A 21,031-nucleotide genomic window follows, 5' to 3' on the forward strand; every position below is an offset into this window, starting at 1 on the left:
TGCCTAACCTGTGAAAGATATGTATGCTTACAGTTTTTAGTCCGTTTGGTCTCATCACACGATCCCCTGTGTTAGTGGTGGATGCAGGGGAGAGGAGGGAGCGCTCGACTACAGCTGGGAATACCGGGACCTGGGATTTTGGCTCCCATAGCCCAGCCATTGTCTGCACTCCTTCCTCTCCCCTGACTGCTGACTGACACAGGGTAGCTGGAGCTGCAGGATCACATTACCAGACTGGACTTACAATCCATTAAATATGCTCATCTTTTTTTACTCAGGGTAGGCAGTATAGGTAGGAGTGGGGAGGGAACATTTAAGACTAGTTAGTGTTTAGCTGGAATCCTATTTTTCTAAGAACACAAAATGCAGTTATTTATGACGTGTTCATGAAATAACAAGTGCGTGGTCGAACGGATGTCTGGACCTGGCCCTGGGAGGGTACCCGTTATAAGAAGAAAGTATTGTTGTTGTATATAGAGTTTTTTCATTAATGTTCAGTTTTTATGATGCCCTAGATTTTAAGGGCTTTTACGTTTCCAACTTGGAAAGGCACTGTTCTCCTTCAAATCAGGGCCTTTCACATCATGGAACTGCAGTGAGTCGGCCCCCAATAACTACCTAGACCTTTAATCGAACTATTGAGCAGCCCAACTTTGTTCCTTGTTGCTCTACGGGTACCAATACTGCTGTGTATGTTACCTTAGCAGCGTACTGTTGTTGCTACATTTGGTATTTCTTTTATATCTTGGAAAGAAAAACTTAATAAAATCGATTGAAACAGAAATAACAAGTACAGTGTTTAAACATAACTAAAATGAAATAAATAGCATTATATAAAGTCCAAATATAAAACAAATGTCCATGCAACAGTGAAAGGTTCGTATCCACCAACGTGAGGAATCCTCTTTTACAAAAAAAGATGCTCTTCAAATGCTCTCATAAGTGAAACTCCCAATGCTACATCCACCAAGGCACATATACAGTGTGTGCTTAACAGAGTATATGAGACTCTCAGTGCCATGAAAAGCCGAAACATGGTCTGCTATAGACTACTTGCTTGATCCAAAACCCAAATAACTAGATGCTCAGCGCTCGTCAGGAAGTCATACGGTTGAACAGTAGACACTCCGAGAGAAAGAATAATGGAGCAACAACAAGCTCGAATAGTGTGAATCCCTATAACAATGTTTATTAATATGGTTAAAAGCACTTGCCAATTCTTTCCCTGGTGAAGAAAACACCCTTCACAACAGTTGGCCAGATCAAGAACACTCTCCAGGAGGTAGGTGTATGTGTGTCAAAGTCAAGAATCAAGAGAAGACTTCACCAGAGTGAATACAGAGGGTTCACCACAAGATGTAAACCATTGGTGAGCCTCAAAAACAGGAAGGCCAGATTAGAGTTTGCCAAACAAAATCTAAAAAAGCCTTTACAGTTCTGGAACAACATCCTATGGACAGATGAGACCAAGATCAACTTGTACCAGAGTGATGGGAAGAGAAGTGTATGGAGAAGGAAAGGAACTGCTCATGATCCAAAGCATACCACCTCATCAGTGAAGCATGGTGGTGGTAGTGTCATGGCGTGGGCATGTATGGCTGCCAATGGAACTGGTTCTCTTGTATTTATTGATGATGTGACTGCTGACAAAAGCAGCAGGATGAATTCTGAAGTGTTTCGGGCAATATTATCTGCTCATATTCAGCCAAATGCTTCAGAACTCATTGGACGGCGCTTCACAGTGCAGATGAATAATGACCCGAAGCATACTGCGAAAGCAACCAAAGAGTTTTTGAAGGGAAAGAAGTGGAATGTTATGCAATGGCCAAGTCAATCACCTGACCTGAATCCGATTGAGCATGCATTTCACTTGCTGAAGACAAAACTGAAGGGAAAATGCCCCAAGAACAAGCAGGAACTGAAGACAGTTGCAGTTGAGGCCTGGCAGAGCATCACCAGGGATGAAACCCAGCGTCTGGTGATGTCTATGTGTTCCACACTTCAGGCTGTAATTGATTGCAAAGGATATGCAACCAAGTATTAAAAAGTGAAAGTTTGATTTCTGATTGTTAATCTATCCCATTACTTTTGGTCCCTTAAAAAGTGGGCGGCACATATACAAACTGTTGTAATTCCTACACCGTTCACCTGATTTGGATGTAAATACCCTCAAATTAAAGCTGAAAGTCTGCAGTTAAAGCCCATCTTGTTTGTTTCATTTCAAATCCATTGTGGTGGTGTATAGAGCCACAAAGATTAGAATTGTGTCAATGACCCAATATTTATGGACCTGACTGTATACTCTAGTAAGCGCATATATGTACTTTGGAGGATGGAGCACTAGGTGAAGAGCGCCTTTCTTTGTAAAAGAGGATTCTCATGGTAGTGGATACAAACCTTTTTACTGTTGCATGAACATTTGTTTAATAATTAGACTTTATGTAATGCTATTCATCTCATTTTATTTTATTTATGTTTAAGTATTGCACTTATGTTTACATTCAAGATCTTTGTGGTATGTTCTGTACTTATTTGTGTGCTTCTGGTTCTCACTATTTTGTATTACGTTTTGCCTGGTAATTTCGTTTCTGTTTTTATAAAAAAAAAATGCGGTTGCAGCTGATCAATCCATAGATGTGGTAACTGCAATAGATTTTTTTTCTCAGGCTTTTTATCTATTTATTTTCACCCAGCAATCCTGCAGTGACTATGCTCCCTCATTGTATTTTCTCTATGGAGGAGCAGTGTTGTCACCCTAGGACAGTGGTTCTCAACTCCTGTCCTCAGGACCCACTAACAGGCCAGATTTTAGGTATTACCTTGGGAAGATACAGACTAGAATACTGCAATCACTGAGCAGCAAAATATATCACCTGTGATGCATTTCAGTTTTCTTGTAAACCTGGTCTGTTAGTGAGTCCTGAGGACAGGAGCTGAAAACCATTGCCCTAAGACATGAAGTGGTTTAAGACTACAGAACACCTCCCCTTGTCATATCTCCATAACATATGAGGGAGGTGTTCTATAGTCCACAGAGAAGAATGCCTGGAACACTCCTAACTGATAACTTTCTGCGCCCTCTACCTGTCCTGCACAGTTATCAGCTTACATGACTTCTGGCAGGATCAAACCGTGTTTTGTCAGATTAATTGAACAAACATAACAAAACCCTTTCAATGGTATATTTAACAGTTCCAAAGGAAACCAACACAATGAGATAATTGTTTGGGTTTACAAAATTTACACTCAACAATTATCATTAATTTCTCCTTTTTTTTTTCTCTTAAGACTTTTCCCTCTGAGTCGTCCATCCAACAGAAAGTTCTTGGTCTTCTGGTAAGAAAAAAAACAATGGCTTCATGTTGTTTTTGTGTCTTGGCAGCGTTCTGAGCTTTGCCACTGTGCAATACCCCTGTGCCATGTTTATACAAAGTCTAGGGAGTTGCTCTTCATATGGGTGCGGACACTCCTGGTAATCATGTTCGAACACTTCATGTGTGTAATCTTTGGCTTGTGTTCCCACTGATTTCAGTCTAATACATTCAAAGCCTGGGGCAATGAAGCATTACTTATCATATATTCTCCATTCTTTTGAAATAATTATTAAAGCAACAAAAACTGTAAATGAGCAGACACAGCCTGACTCTGCTGACTTCCGGTGCTGTTGAATTTTTTGTATGTAAACCCTTTAGTCAGGATGTGTTGGAATCTCCATTCAGGGAGATTTATCCACTGTTGTCTTGGTCACTATTCTCAGAACGTGATAGGAAATCCAAAAATCTTCAAATGTTACAACTGTTTAAGAGATTTGGGGAGATTTCCTCTGACTGTGTCCCAGGGACAGGAAGTGAGGTTGCTAAACTAAAAATCATTCATGCATACATAATTACACTATATTGTCAAAAATATTGGGACACCTTCCTTTACACACACATGAACTTTAATGACATCCAGTGGCGGCCCGTGCATAGGGGGCGCCAGGGCGCCGCCCCCCCTAAAGAAAAAAGGAAAAAAAAAAAAAAAGACAAAAAAAAAACAATAAAGTTAGGAAAAAAAAAAAATTGGGTTCGCCGGCCTGACCGGCTTATGTGGTGGCTAAAGGGGGGGTGGGGTTTACGACCCAGAAGAGGCGCCGATTGGCTGCCTTCTGGGGCGTAACCTGGGCGCAGAAAAGAGCGCTTGGCCACCCCCACCTGGCTGTGATTGGTCCAGACTCCAGCCTGGACCAATCACAGAAGGACATCATCTGGTCACGTGACGCGTGGGGCGGTGCACTGCTCCGGCGTCACAATCACCGCTTCCGCCTTCCGCGTTCCATTCCTTCCCGGGCCGCGGCTGAGAGAAGATAGAAGACTCCCGAGTCCCGTCCGCTCAGAGCACTCGCCGACGCTGGACCAGTGCAGGACCAGGAGGAGACCAGGAGTCGGATCGGGCGGCGGCGGCGGGCCTTCTTCGTGGACGTACGGCAGACCGCATTCGGATCCAGGCCTCAGGTCGGAAGAGAGAGAAGAGTCCAGCCCTGTGCAGCAGCAGCCCGGTAAGTCCTCAGTCCTCCTCCTCCTCAGGCCTCTGTCCACTCACAAAAAAATGCATGCCTGCCATTGCCATCCATGCCATTGCCATCCATCCATGCCATTGCCATCCATCCATGCCATTGCCATTCATGCCATTGCCATCCATCCATGCCATTGCCATCCATCCATCCATGCCATTGCCATCCATGCCATTGCCATCCATCCATCCATGCCATTACCATCCATCCATGCCATTGCCATCCATGCCATTGCCATCCATCCATCCATGCCATTGCCATCCATCCATCCATGCCATTGCCATCCATCCATGCCATCCATCCATCCATGCCGATGCCATCCATCCATCCATCCATCCATCCATCCATCCATGCCATTGCCATCCATGCCATTGCCATCCATGCCATTGCCATCCATTGCCTGCCATCCGTGCCATGCCATTGCCTGCCATCCATGCCATGCCATTGCCATACATTGCCTGCCATCCATGTCATTGCCATCCATGCCATTGCCTGCCATCCATGCCATGCCATTGCCATCCATTGCCTGCCATCCATGCCATGCCATTGCCATCCATTGCCTGCCATCCATGCCATGCCATTGCCATCCATGCCATCCATTGCCTGCCATCCATGCCATTGCCATCCATTGCCTGCCATCCATGCCATTGCCATCTATTGCCTGCCATCCATGCCATTGCCATCCATTGCCTGCCATCCATGCCATTGCCATCCATTGCCTGCCATGCCATCCATGATGATAATGATATCTGCTGCAGATATCATCATCATGGATGGATGGATGGATGGATGGATGGATGGACGGACCCAGGCAAGAACAGGTAGGTACAGGCAGGTCACGGTGCAAGATTTATCAAGTTACCCAGGCCGGGCCCAGACCAGAGTGTGCAGATATCATTATATATATCATCATGGATGGATGGATGGATGATCCATCCATCCATGATGATATATATAATTATATCTGCACACTCTGGTCTGGGCCTGGCTTGGGATATTATTCTTGCACCGTGACCTGCCTGTACCTACCTGTTCTGGCCTGGCTTGGGTCCATTCATCCATGATGGATGGATAGACCCATGCCAGAACAGGTAGGTACAGGCAGGACATGTATGCTGGTCACTACATTGAAAGGGACATGTACGCTGGTCACTGCATTGAAGGGGGCATGTACGCTGGTCACTACATTGAAGGGGGCATGTGCGCTGGTCACTACATTGAAAGGGGCATGTACGCTGGTCACTGCATTGAAAGGGACATGTATGCTGGTCACTACATTGAAAGGGGCCTGTACCCTGGTCACTACATTGAAAGGGGGCATGTACGCTGGTCACTACATTGAAAGGGACATGTACGCTGGTGACTACATTGAAAGGGGCATGTATGCTGGTCACTACATTGAAAGGGGCATGTACGCTGGTCACTGCATTGAAAGGGACATGTACGCTGGTCACTGCATTGAAAGGGACATGTATGCTGGTCACTACATTGAAAGGGACATGTATGCTGGTCACTACATTGAAAGGGGGCATGCACACTGGTCACTACATTGAAAGGGGGCATGTACGCTGGTCACTACATTGAAAGGTGGCATGTACTGTGGGATTAGTGCTAGGGGGCCTGTACTGTGGGGTTAGTGCTAGGGGGCCTGTACTGTGGGGTTAGTGCTAGGGGGCCTGTACTGTGGGGTTAGTGCTAGGGGGCCTGTACTGTGGGATTAGTGCTAGGGGGCCTGTACTGTGGGATTAGTGCTAGGGTGTCTGTACTGTGGGGTTTGTGCTAGGGGGCCTGTACTGTGGGGTTTGTGCTAGGGGGCCTGTACTGTGGGGTTTGTGCTAGGGGGCCTGTACTGTGGGGTTTGTGCTAGGGGGCCTTTACTGTGGGGTTTGTGCTAGGGGGCCTGTACTGTGGGGTTTGTGCTAGGAGGCCTGTACTGTGGGATTAGTGCCAAGGGCTCTGTACTGTGGGGTTTGTGCTGGCGGGGTCTGTACTGTGGGGTTTGTGCCACTCTGTCAGTGTATCCCATAATAGGGTGTCTCTCACAGTATATCCCATAATAGGGCCCCTGCTCCCTATTATGGGATATACTAGTACTGAGAGACCCCTTAATATGTGATATATTGGGAGAATTTGTTCACGCAAGCAAAATATAGGGGACAAAATGGGTGAAGTCTATAAGGGGTGGGGCTTCTGATAAATGGGAGGGGTCAAAATAGAAGGGCGGGGTCTTGCGCCCCCCCATCTTAAAACTTCACCAGCCGCCACTGATGACATCTCAAACTTAGTCAGTCAGTAGGGTTCAGTATTGAATTGGCCCTTCCTTTGCAGCTTTACCAGCTTCCACTGTTCTGGGAAGGCTGTCCACAAGGTTTAGGAGTGTGTCTATGGGAAGGTTTGACCATTCTTCCAGAAGTGCATTTGTGAGGTCAGGCACTCATGTGGTCAAGAAGGCCTGGATCGCAGTCTCCACTCTAATTCATCCCAAAGGTGTTCTATCAGGTTGAGGTCAGGACTGTGCACTGGTCCAAATGATTGTTTTTTTAGGGGTTGGGCTTGGCCCCTTAGTTCCAGTGAAGGGAACTTTTAAGGTGTCAGCATACCAAGACATTTTGGACAATTTCATGCTCCCAACTTTGTGTGAACAGTTGGGGGATGGACCCTTCCTATTCCAACATGACTGCGCACCAGTGCACAAAGCAAGGTCCATAAAGATGGATGGATGAGCGAGTTTGATGTGGAGGAATCTGATTGTCCTGAACTCAACCCGATAGAACACCTTTGGGATGAATTAGAGCAAAGACTGAGAGCCAGGCCTTTCGTCTACATCAGTGCCTGACCTCACAAATGCGCTTCTGGAAGAATGGTCAAACATTCCCATAGACCCACTCCTAAACCTTGTGGACAGTCTTCCCAGAAGAGTTGAAGCTGTTATAGCTGCAAAGGGTGGGCCGACTCAATATTGAACCCTACGGACTAAGACTGGGATGCCATTAAAGTTCATGTGCGTGTAAAGGCAGGTGTCCCAATACTTTTGGTAATATAATGTACATACGCATACATACAGTATATTGCCCTGTACACAGTCTCTGTGGTCTGGAGTATGTATGTGTTTGTGTGTGTGTATATGTGAATGTAAAATAAAAGCAGTAACTGAATAAGTTTAGAGCTTTCAACAGCTCTGCCCTTGGAATTTAGACTTTTTTTTTTTTTAATTAAAGTGTGTGTTTTTTTTTTTTTCCCCGCAACTTACAAATCTTCCATGCACCTTCTAGAACAACATAGCGGAAGTGAAGGAGCTGCACTCGGAGCTCATGTGGAAGGACTTCATTGATCAAATCAGCAAGCTCCTGCACAGTGTAGAGGTGGAGGTCAGTTATTTTGCAGCAGGAATCATTGCACATCTAGTGTCCCGGACAGAGGAAACCTGGACCCTCAGCACAGGTTTGAGGGAAACCCTGTTAGAGCAGCTGGTAAGTAGAATGGAGACCTGGGCTCTGCCATCACACATAATTTATCACTTTACCTCCTTGCTTTACATTACAGTGGGTCAAGAAGGCTTTAAGCTCAGTTTATAAAGCACCATCATGGCCCTACTACAGCTTTCAAAATATAAATAAATAAAAGCCACATTTTTAAAGCGGGTTATATAAAATGTCAATCATGTGATTGGCCTCTCCTACAATTACAAAGTTCTCTCTACAGCATTTTGTGAATGGGTCCTAAAATGCAGACCATGGTAGGGAGTAACTTTGTGGTGTATAGCGGATAGCAGTATCTGCTCCCCATTTCAAATTGGTCCCTCATTCTTCCCAAAAGTGATCTACCTGCTCTCTCCTCAGACATATTCGTTAAAGCGGAGTTCTGGGCACAAAATCAATATTTTTTTTTTTTTGTGCCCGTCCGCTTGTTTCCCTTCACCTGAAAAGGCATTGGATAGTTAGGTTTTTTTATTTTATTTACTCACCTTGTAATTGAAGATCGAATATACTCACCTAGTCTTCACTTCCTCCCTCTGTGCCGCGGCTCCGCCGTCACTTCCGGGCTTGCACTGATTCCTGGGAGCTGAACGTCATCGCTCCCAGGAATCAATGCGACGGCACCGGCCCCGCTCGTCACTTCCGGGCGACGCCGCATTCCCCTGCTAAACAGCTTCTGGGCATGCCCAGAAGCTGTGGAGGAATGCGGCGCTGCACCGGAAGTGACGAGAGGGGCCGGTGCAGGCGCATTCTGGGAGAAGAAGACGCGGAAGAAGACGCCGAAGAGGACCGCACCGGCTTCAGCTGCCCACAAGAGAGATGGAAACGCTGTGGAAGAAATTTTATAAGTGAGTATTTCTTCTAAAAGGTAAGTGCGAACCCGGGACAGATCAGAGGCTAGCCATTGTGGAATGTACTAGCCCTGACTGTCCCAGGGGTATGTTTGTTGAAAAATGATTTCTGTGCCCGGAACTCCGCTTTAATACAGGTGTAGTTAAGGGTCATTTGTAATGAGAAATATACAGTACCTGGTTTCCTTAACTGATTTTCTCCAGAACAAGCTGGATAATCATTTTCCTTGGGCCTCGTTCACATGAGGCGTTTTAATCCGTGCAGAGATGTGTTTTACTAGCACAAGGATACACTGGTGTGGTGTGCATCCCCATGCCAGCAGTTCCATATCTGGTAATTGAGACACAGGCGCTGCTCCTAATGAAAAACACAATATTCCTGTGCCTATTCAATAAATACTTGATGTGCACATACAGATGCTGTATTAAAACAACCCTATAGTGTCATAATAAAAAACATAAACCAAAAACAGCACTTGCACTTTGTCAAATAAGTCCAGCAAAATCAATTTTCAATTTTTCTTGTGTGCAGGGTCCTTCTTCACCCACATGAACAGTGTATATGTGTGTGTGTGTGTGTGTATATATATATATATATATATATATATATATATATATAATATAAAATATATTATGTTTCCCCTCTCCACTGTGCTTTTGTGCAAAAACTCTGCACTTATCGGAACAAATTGACTCTTATTAAAAAACAAAACGGTCAAATTGTGCTTGCTGATGTATCCATACACCCATATATTAAAGATAAAAGGGAACCTGGAGTTGTCCAAAAGTCCACAATGCTTGGGGTTATTGCTTCCGGGACTTTGGTACGTAATTTCAGGCCCTTGTGGAACACACGCTGGATGAGCCAGATACCTTTCCTGGTTACATGGAAATGGACAGTATCTCACAAAAGTGAGTACACCCCTCACATTTTTGTAAATATTTTATTATATCTTTTCATGTGACAACACTGACGAAATGACACTTTACAATGTAAAGTAGTGAGAGTCCAGCTTGTATAACAGTGTCAATTTGCTGTCCCCTCAAAATAATTAGTGAAAATTGGGCCCAAAGTGTCAATATTTTGTGTGGCCACCATTATTTTCCAGCAGTGCCTTAACCCTCTTGGGCATGAAGTTCACCAGAGCTTTATAGGTTGCCACTAGAGTCATCCTCCATGACGACATCACGGAGCGGGTGGGTGTTAGAGACCTTGCGCTCCTCCACCTTCCGTTTTGAAGATGTCCCGCAGATGCTCAATAGGGTTTAGGTCTGGAGAAATGCTTGGCCAGCCAATCACCTTTACCCTCAGCTTCTTTAGCAAGGCAGTGGTCGTCTTGGAGGTGTGTTTGGGGTTGTTATCATGTTGCAATACTGCCCTGCAGCCCAGTCTCCGAAGGGAGGGGATCATGCTCTGCTTCACAGTACATGTTGGCATTCATGGTTTCCTCAATGAACTGTAGCTCCCTAGTGCCGGCAGCACTCATGCAGCCCCAGACCATGACACTTCCACCACCATGCTTGACTGTAGGCAAGACACACTTTTCTTTGTACTCCTCACCTGGTTGCCGCCACACACGCTTGACACCATCTAAACCAAATGGGTTTATCTTGGTCTCATCAGACCACAGGACATGGTTCCAGTAATCCATGTCCTTAATCTGCCTGTCTTCAGCAAGCAGTTTGCGGTGCTTTCTTGCGCATCATCTTTAGAAGAGGCTTCTTTCTGGGACGACAGCCATGCAGACCAATTTGATGCATTGTGCAGCATATAGTCTGAGCACTGACAGGCTGACCCCCCCACCCCTTCAACCTCTGCAGCAATGCTGGCAGCACTCATACGTCTATTTCCCAAAGACAACCTCTGAATATACGCTGAGCACGTGCAATCCGCTTCTTTGGTCGACCATGGTGAAGCCTGTTCTGAGTGGAATCTATCCTGTTAAACCTCTGTATGGTCTTGACCACCGTGCTGCAGCTCAGTTTCAGGGTTTTGGCAATCGTCTTATAGCCTAGGCTATCTTTATGTAGAGCAACAATTCTTTCTTTTTTTAAATCCTCAGAGAGTTGTTTGCCATGAGGTGCCATGTTGAACTTCCAGTGACCAGTATAAGAGAGTGAGAGCGATAACACAAATTTAAGCACATCTGCTCCCCATTCACACCTGAGAACTTGTAACACATGACACCAGGGAGGGAAAATGGCTAATGTTGCGGTTTAGACATAAATGGCTGTGTGTTGAGTTATTTTGAGGGGACAGTACACTGTTATACAAGCTGTACACTCACTACTTTATATTGTAGCAAAGTGTCATTTCTTCATTGTTGTCACATGAAAAGATAGAATAAAATATTTACAAAAATGTGAGGGGTGTACTCACTTTTGTTAGATGCTGTATGTTTATCTTCCCTAAGTTCCCTTAAAGCTGTAATTGTAAAGCTAGCAATTTTAATATTTATTGGTACAAATTAAGGTTTTATTCTATGGGAGGCTTCTCCTTTTCCTTTTTAATACCACTGCCATGAGGTTTGATATTCTGAGCGGAGGCATAAGTGAGATCATCAGAAGTGGCTATTTAAGCGAAATCTTCAAGCATTGGGGATTAATATATCGGTGTATGGATACATCAGCAAGCACAATTTGACTTTTCTTTGTTTTACAATAGGAATCAATTTGTTCCGATGAGTGCGGAGTGTTTGCACAAGAACACGGTGGAGAGGAACACATAGTTTTATTTGTTTACGTGGATAAATAAGGACACTGCACACAAAAAAATTTGGTTTAGTTGGACTTTTTATTTGACAAAGTTCAAGCGCTGCTTCCAATGTGACCTCAGTAAAGGTAAACGGCCCCAAATGCACCTAAAGTACCACCATGCACGGATGTCATATAGGGAACATTGTCACTGCATCCCAATTGATGGCTATGGGACTGCCAGCACAGGGGTACATGGGGGCATCCCTACATGGAGCACAGATTAAAATGCCTTGTGTGAACGAGACCTTAATTGCTTTTAGATTCACTAATCTGGAACTACTATGTAGCAAGTCGAGTCATAACTCCTTCTGATCTTGTTTAGGTTATTGACTCAATGCAATAAACTTAAAGGCTTTGACTAACAGACAGGCAATTAGCATTTTTAGAAAAAAGTGGGCAATAGGGTTCATTTTATTAAAAGCGGAACTCCAGACCGATCTAAAGGACACAAATTAATGTAGCTCTGCATTCATAATTACTCATAATTACTCATAAAAAATACAAAAAAAGATTAATTCATAATTACTCTTTTATTTCACTTGCATTTAACAACATGGAAGTATATGAATTTAACTTTCAGTTAAATTCACCTCCTGCAGTCCCTGTACAGCAGAGCTCAGACTAGGGTAAGAAGTATACTGATTGAAGGGGAGGGCAGAGTTAGGAGCTCATTAGTCCGTAGCTTTCCCTTTCAATGTCAAGTCGGGGCTAAGACAACCATTCTAAACTCTTCTTTTGAAATTGCTAGTTCTCTGTCTGTCATTCTGATGCTTTGAATTCAGTTCTGAGTTGCTGATCCTGGAACAAGCATAGAAAAAAGTCACTCTTTTTCTGAAACTCCTTGTTCTGGATCTGTGACAGAAACCTACTTAAATCAGAAACAACCAGGCTTCTAGCATTTTCAAGAGGAGACCTGTAATGGCAGCCCCCATACTGCTCTCAAGACTGAGTAACTTTATGATGGAAGTCAACAGTGGCCGTCTATACACTAGAAATCAAAATTGGAGAACAACCTACAATTTCCTAAATTTCAAGTTCACTGCTTAAGTCCTATTTGAACCACTTTAGCCCCAGAAGATTTGGCTGCTCAAAGACCTGGCCCTATTTTGCGATTCGGCACTACGTGACTTTAACGGACAATTGCGCGGTCGTGCGACGCTGTACCTAAACGAAATTGACGTCCTTTTTTTCCCACAAACAGAGCTTTCTTTTGGTGGTTTTTGATCACCTGTGCTATTTTTTTTTTTTTTTTTGCGCTATAAACAAAAAAAGAGCGACATGTTTGAAAAAATAACAATATTTTTCAATTTTTTTTATATGAAATTCTCAACAAAAAAAATGTAAAAATCTAAAATTTTTTAACATTTTAGGCCAGTTTGTTTTCTGCTGCATATTGTTGGTAAAAAAATCGCAATAAGCGTATTTTGATTGGTTTGCACGAAAGTTATTGTGTTTACTAACTACGGAAATATTTATGCCATTTTTAATTTTTATTTTTTTAACTAACAATGGCGGTGATTTTTTTTTTTTTTTTTGTTTTGCGGAACAGATCGGACCCCTAACTGACATTGTTGACACTTTTGGGGGTACCAGTGACATTACTACAGTAATCAGTGCTATAATTATGCGCTGTTACTGTCAAAATTACACTGACAAGGAAGGGGTTAACTTTATTGGTGATCAAGGGGTTAAGTGTGACCCTAGGGGCGTGGTTCTAGATTCTAACTGTCAGGGGGCGTGGCTTGTTGGATCATCCCAGAGACATGCAATCCTATATAGCAGGATCGCATAGCCTCTGTGATGATCTAAGGGAGAATGACAGACGGCTGTGTTTACATCAGCCGTCTGTCTTTCTCCCTCTGCTGCGGGAGATAGCGAGTGACCGGCGGCCATCAGAGCCGCCGGTCACTCGCGCTAGCTCCCCAGGGAACAAGCGGGGGCGGGTGAGCGAGTGACGTACGCATACATCACTTTGCCCAGCAGCGGCAGAGTGCCGCAGTATATGTGTGGTGGGCAGGGGCAAAAGAGGTTAAATTATCTAAACGGGAGTAAAAGAGCAGTTTTGTTAAACATATTTCATGAGTTACATATATTTTGAAGCACAGAATAAAAAACGTCAATGAGATTTGAAAAAGAACATTGATCAAAATTAGAAAACACTTTCAGATACCTCCCAGTTATTGGTGTTTAAGCTGGTACCTTATTCTAATTTCTTTAATTATCTGACACCCTATTTAACTGGCAGCCTAACTTTGTAAGATGGTGAGCCGTTCTAAAGTGACTGACACCCTCCGGCAGCAGGTTGTCCAGATGAAGGCCAAGGGGGTGACCCTTTTAGCCATGGCAAGAGAAGTTTGTCGTTCCAAATCTGTGATTTCTAGAATATTGCATCTTTACAATGTCACAAACTCATTCAAGTCCCCCAAGAAGGCTGTTCAAAAAGACAAATGCAAGAGAAGAGAGGATAATGTGGAGAATCTCAATGGGCAATCGGATCAACACTACAGCTGCGATTGTCTGCCAGTTCAAACAGAGGAAGGATCTGTCTCGTCATACAGTGTCTCGCCGCTTAACCTCTTCCTGCCTGCACGTGGTTACTTCCATCACCCAATTAGCCAGCAATTTTCATGAACGACAATGACCCCTGTCACACAGCAGAATGGGTAAAGCAATTCCTTGAAGCTGAAAATTTTTAAATAATAAATTGGCCAGCCCAAAGTCCTCATCTAAACCCAATAGAAAACATCTTAAAAATCCTTGGCAACAAAGTTATGGCCAAGAAACCCACTACAGTTGCGAACTGTGAAAGAGACTGCAAGAAGAGTGGATTAAAATCACACCAGAGCAGTGTGTGAGACTAGTGATGTCCGGTGGCCTCAGATGTGCTGAAGTCATTTAAAGCGAAGGCCTGTGCACTTCCTAATTGTTGATTGTTGCAATCTTCAAAAATTTTTGTTGTAATCTTTCTCCGCGATCTAGTCATTGCTGTTCTCTAATTTTGATCATTGTGTCTTCTACAAAATAAAGCTGTTTTTTTTTTGTTTTTTGTTGAAGTGCCGTTGTTATTTAAAAAACACTGTTCTATTAGCATGGTATCGCCACAACACAAATTCCATCAAATGTCAAAAATCAAGTGTTCATAAATTGTTCTCTAATTTCGATCGCCAGTGTATATCTATCATACCTAGATTTGTCAATTCTAGCCGTTATAGCTATGTTCCTAAATGTTCCTTTCTGCTGTGGTGCATGCCTTGTCTGCTCTTCAGATTCCGAATGTGTAACTTACTTCAGGCTTCTTAGTTACTTCCTTTTTGACTTTCTTCTTTACTTGATATCTTTGCAGCATTCTGCCATACTAGGTTGGCCAACGCCAGAATGTGAGATGGTTGCATATAGGTAAGAGCCAATACATTACTCCTGTCCAATTCATTTCGTTTTATGTATACGACTTCTAAATCTCTTGCATTTAGCCAGTTTGTGCAACTGTGCCATGTATGTGCTTTTTATTTTGATGTAGCAATATTGTGGATGTGAGATGACGATTTCATAATATGAATTACCAGTTTTAAAGGGAAGCTGCAAGGAAATTTTAGACTAACATATTTAAAGTTTCAAAACCACTTTTACTGGAAAGCTTTTTCAATTATTTGATTTTGCATCACAATTTAACCACTTCCCTACCGGCCTATTGTGGAATGACGTCTGCAAGGTGGCTCTGTTATCATATGACGTCCAGCAGCATAAGCCACTCGTGCGTGCCCCCAGGGGCGTGCAGAGTGGCGATCGGTGGAGCGGCATATCACTCTGACACACCGCATCTCTGATCTTGGTAAAGAGCCTATGACGTAAACTTTTTACCACGGGTTCAGCTGTGACCAATCACAGCTGATCACAGCCGTAACTAGGAAGTGCTGGTAATTGGCTTTCCTCAGTTTGCGCTGGCAAGACGCAAACAAAGGAGAGCCGATCGGTGGCTTTCCTGACGAGGGGTCTGCGCTGATAATCAGCGCATTGATCTTCAGTGCAGCGCCTATGAGAGGTTCCCATCACGCATATCAATCAGTGCCCATCAGTAATGCCAATCTGTGCCAAACAGTAGTGCCTACTCATCAGTACCATCTATTAGTGCCCATCAGTGCTGCAAATTAGTGCCACCTCATCAGTGCTGCCTCAGCAGTGCCAGTCAGTTTAGCAAAAAATAAAAAAAACCAGCGGTGATTAAATACCACCAAAAGAAAACTTTATTTGTGGGGAAAAAAATGATAAAAATGTAATTTGGGTACAGCGTTGCATGACCGCGTAATGTCATTCAAAGTGTGACAGCGCTGAAAGCTGAAAATCGGTCTGGGCAGGAAGTGACTAGTATTGAAGTGACTAAAAGCCAACGCCACCCATTTTTCAGAGTCTTCAGTGGTGATGTACAGTATTCTCTATACTGTACAAAAGTACAGTACATGGAAACAAGGCTAAGCAACTCAACTATGCATTAAAACATAGCAACTGGGGTTCAGGAAAATTGCAGCAGGTGATCTGGACTGATGAGTTCAAATTTGGAATATATGGCTGTAGCAGGAGGCAGTTTGTTCACCAAAGGGCTAAGGAGCTGTACAAAAATGAGGGTCTGCAGGGCACAGTGAAGCTTGGTGGAGATCCTTGCAAGTTTGGGACTGCATTTCTGCAAATGGAGTTGGAGATTTGGTCTGGATCAATGGTGTTGTCAATGCTGAGAATTACAGACAAATTGTTCTCCATCAAGTCATACCATCAAGGAGGCGATTGGTTTGCCCCAAATTTATTCTGCAGCAGAACAACAACCCCAAATACACAGCCAATGTCATTAAGAACAATATTTATCAGCATAAAGAAGAACAAGGAGTCCTGGAAGTGATGGTTTGGCCCCCACAGAGCCCTGAGCTCATCATCATCTAGTATGTCTGGGATTATATGAAGAGACAGAAGGATCTGAGGCAGCCTACATCCACAGATCTGTAGTTAGTTCTCCATGATGTTAGGAACAACCTACCTGCCGAGTTCCTTCAAAATCTGTTAGCAAATGCACCTAGAAGAATTGATGCTGGTTTGAAAGCAAGGGGCGGTCACACCAAATATTGGTTTTTAGTTTGGATTTCTCTTCTGTTCATTTACTTTCCATATTGATAAAAAAAAAAAAATATTAACACTTCTATTTCTGAAAGCATTCTTAATTTACAGCATCTTACACGCTTAAAACCTTTGCTCAGTACTGTACATAAGTAGGGAATCCAGCTGTGAGAGAGACCCCATCACCATGGCTTTGTAAGTGGACTATAGAGGCACAAACTGCTGCAAGTAAGAAATATAGAAAGACCGTAGATTTGGCAAACTGGTTAACACCAGAAAATGAATACAGGTTTTGGGTGGAGTTGGTTTTTATGGCTTTTTGTGGGCATAGTACATTAGACTGACCACCTTTTCTCATTGCAGGTCATTTAACCCTTTCTTCCCACTGCTGGCATGTTTCAGCACACCCGGTGTGCAGCTCTGGGCTGTTTGGGCCATGCAGCACGTCTGCAGCAAAAACCGTATGTATTTCTTTGTTCTGTGAAATATTTGTTTATGCAGCATGTGTATGTATAGAAATTTCTGCAGCTTGATTTGAGAAAAAGACCATACCTGGAAAACATTGGTGATCCTGATCTGTACTTGCTTTTCATGGACTGTATGTGATATCCAAGGTTTACTTTGTCACACTTTTATGCTTGTGACTGCATTATTCCAATATTCCTTTGCACAGTATGGGTACTATATGTCATTTAACCAGTTTACGACCGCCCGCCGCACATGTACTGCGTCAGGCAGCTGCTCCCAGGCAAATCGCCGTACATGTACGGCACTCGCTCTCGGGAGGCTAGGGGGCAAGCGCCCGCCGCCACGCTCCTGCCCCCTGCTCGTCAGCGGGGAAGCCAATGCAGCAGGAAGGCGGCTCCGATTGCCGCCTGACACGCGCGATCGTTCCCCGCTGAGAGACAGGAACGGTCAACTGTTGCTGGTATTCATCTTCCTGCAATGATCATAGAGCCCCTGTGATCCTTCTATATAGGATCACAGGTCTTTAGGGTCATTTCAGAAACAATGCCCCCCCACAGTTAGAATTATTCCCCTAGGCTCACATTTAACCCCTTGATCACACATAATGTTAACCCCTTCCCTGCCAGTGTCATTATTACAGTAACAGTGCATATTTTTAGCACTGATTACTGTAGTAATGTCACTGGTCCCCCCAAAAGTGTAAAAAAATGTCATTCAGGGGTCCGATCTGTCCGCCGAAATGTCGCAGTCCCGCAAAAAAATCGCAGATTGCCGCCATTACTAGTAAAAAATAAATAAATAATAAAAATGACTTAAATCTTTACCGTAGTTAGTAGACGCAATATTTTTTGCGCAAACCAATCAAAATACGCTTATTTAAATTTTGATTTTAACATTTTTTTTTTTTTTTTTTTTTTTTTTTAGAATGTCATATAGCAGAATGTGAAAAATATATTAATTTTTTTCAAAATTGTCGCTCTTTTTTTGTTTATAGCGCAAAAAATAAAAATCCCACAGGTGATCAAATACCACCAAAAGAAAGCTCTATTTGTGGGGAAAAAAGGACGTCAATTTCGTTTAGGTACAGCGTCGCACGACCGCACAATTGTCCGCTAAAATAACGCAGGAGGTAAAACCTTCCAGGGCTGAAGTGGTTAATATACAACTCTGCAGAAAATGTAACCTTTTGGATATAGCAGAAGTATATCTAAATCCCAGAATAAAAATGTAATATATTGAAGCTTACCAGCCCTAAGATGTGGTGGCTGCATTAGTTCTCTTTTTCAAGCTAAGAACATTTTGTAAGAGTAAAGAAAAAATCCTGTTCTTTCCAGATTTCTAGCGTCCTTGTAAAGCAGGCCATACACTGAGGTACATACAGGTTCATCAGAAAGCAGCCAAAATTCGCTCAGCGGGTGGCATTGCCAACTCTGCTCCATTTGACAAAAGTCATTTGTTCAACATCACAGCTGGGGGATTTATCAATCTGCGCTGTATAGTGTGGATGATAGTGTGGATCTGTTAGATTTCTTTTTGTTCAGCTCACATGATGAAAAGCAATCTATTAGTGCAGTTTAAATTTGTTTCTAACCCTCAAACTAAAATTGCAGTGTAATGCAGCTTATTAGTCCTTGGTGTGATGGCTGCATTCATTTTCATCTGGTAATCCTGCAAATAACACACTTTCTGTCCCTGGGTGGCTATCTCTTTCCTCCACTGTATCAAGGTAGGGAGCCATGGTGGTCACCCTAATTCAGTGATGGCGAACCTTGGCACCCCAGAGGTTTTGGAACTACATTTCCAATGATGCTCAACTACACTGCAGAGTGGATGAGCATCATGGGAAATGTAGTTCCAAAACATCTGGGGTGCCAAGATTCGCCATCACTGCCCTAGGTGCTGCTATCCTCATATGGACTAAAGACCTGTCGGTATTGTTTCATCTCTATTAGCATAGGGAGGGTAGGGCAATTCGTAGATTATATAAGATAACTAGGACTGTTATCTCACAGGAAGTGACATGGACACCACATTCCTGGCAAGATCACCGGGTATTTTCTGTATTTATTAAAGTGTTGTTAGAAATGTATTGAATTTTTTTGTTCTTGAGTTTTGTTATCTTTATCTTTTTTGTGCACTAAATTGTTTGAGTTTCCTCCGCTATCTTCTGTAAAGCCCTCAACCCTTCATAATGCCTGGTTCCCACTGATGCATCTCTGTGAGCCGCGTTTTGCGTAGGAACGTTTGCTCATTTGTTTAAATGGGCTAACCTGCCTCCTGAAATGCAGAGAAAAGGTCCCTGCTCCATTTTTGGAATCACAACCCTCACGAGAACCACAAGGGCAGCGCGGTTCCCTGTGCAGGAGTGATTTCCATTGCGTGCGGCGTGCTATTAGTAGTAATGGCATTCGCACACACATTTTTTTTATGTGCAGGTGGTTCCTGTTGCGAGAACAGGTACGGACTCACAGCGGGAACCACTCGCACAGATGTGAACCTAGCCTTATGATAATGAGGAGGGGGGTATATCTAGACCAGGAGCAGAAGATGCAGTACTTTGAGGCCGTTGCCTTCGGACATGGTGTGTTACCTGAAAAGTGAAGTCTAATGTAGCCACCACATCTAAAGCCAGCCATGGATGGATTGAATCTTGGCAGGTTCAGCAGGGACAGGCCAAAATTGAATCCATCTATGGGCAGGCTGATTGTAGCCAAATCGATCCTGGATTTTTAGCATGCGATTACTGCCCGTGAGTATAGCAGCTAGCGGTAATCATTGTATTTTGCCCTCTGGGAAGGCTCCTTGTCCGCAGAACACAATAGCGCTGTGGGAGGCATTCCCTCATCAACACTGACTGTGTAGAGGATGAGCCGCTGCGGGACAGAGATGACAATGACTCTTTAAAAATTACGATTTAAATCAAGCCTTTTTACTAATGATTTAAATCAACTTAATTTAAATCAAATCCACCCTGCTTGCTGCCTAATATATCCCACCCTTTTTCAGATGCCATTGAAACAAGATAATTTAATGTTCTTTACTTTACCTGTCAGTGGTCAAAATGTTATGGCTGATCAATGTATGCGTTCGTTGAACAAAATTCCTAGTTCTTTATAACCTCATTGCTTCTCTCTTTACAGCTGTTCGCTACTGCTGCATGTTAATCGAAGAGGGTGGTTTGACGAAACTCCACAATATCAGAGACCACGCAGGTGCCAACGTGGATGTTCTGCGTATTACCATTTCCATCCTGGATAACCTTGAAAGGCACCTTACACGGCACGGCAACTCTTTATTTCCAAGTCCACCACCCTGCAAGTGATCATGGCGCCATCCTGTGAGAATCCGCCTAGTATATGTTGAGGTCTGTGTGTTGTAGCTAGAAAAAACACTCTAGAACTGAGTAGATAACGCTTTTGAATTAGGTGACGAGGCTTGTATAGGATGAGGATGTCAGTATTATCATACACCTGGTTGCTACAATACACCATGTGAGCATGAATCCATTTTAGGACCTCACTTTTAAAAGGCCACAAGCCAATCATTTCCCTTTTATCTTCCTCTTTTGGTACAGCCGCCGCTGTTCTCTAGTTTTATTTTAGAACTCTTTCTAAAGCGAATCTCTCAAAATATGGACATTTATGTGTTTTGACTGCACCTTCCATTTGCACAGCTCAGCTTGGACTTGTATAGGACACACGATACAAACAAATGAATATCCTGGACAGAATGGATAGTTGACATTTGTCCTTAAGGAGCTGCTTGGCTCATAAAATGCTCTGAAAGAGGTTGAAACCATCGAGGGAGACTAAATACTGTAAATATGT

The 21,031-nt window shown here is 43.4% G+C and overlaps 1 protein-coding gene across 1 annotated transcript in view; it reads left to right on the forward strand.

Moving 5' to 3' along the window:
• The window catches only part of ZYG11B (zyg-11 family member B, cell cycle regulator), an 87,691-nt gene extending 66,959 nt beyond the window's left edge, over positions 1-20,732 (forward strand). The window contains exons 10-14 of the mRNA XM_082266026.1: positions 3,289-3,336; positions 7,825-8,022; positions 14,980-15,032; positions 17,100-17,197; positions 20,345-20,732. Of these exons, the coding sequence (XP_082122152.1) occupies positions 3,289-3,336; positions 7,825-8,022; positions 14,980-15,032; positions 17,100-17,197; positions 20,345-20,526 (579 nt within the window). The 3' untranslated portion in view covers positions 20,527-20,732. The remainder of the gene's footprint in view (positions 1-3,288; positions 3,337-7,824; positions 8,023-14,979; positions 15,033-17,099; positions 17,198-20,344) is intronic.
• The last annotated feature ends 299 nt before the right edge of the window (positions 20,733-21,031 follow it).

This window comes from Pelophylax lessonae (assembly GCF_965119305.1).
Source record: "Pelophylax lessonae genome assembly, chromosome: 8".
Classification (NCBI taxonomy): domain Eukaryota; kingdom Metazoa; phylum Chordata; class Amphibia; order Anura; family Ranidae; genus Pelophylax; species Pelophylax lessonae.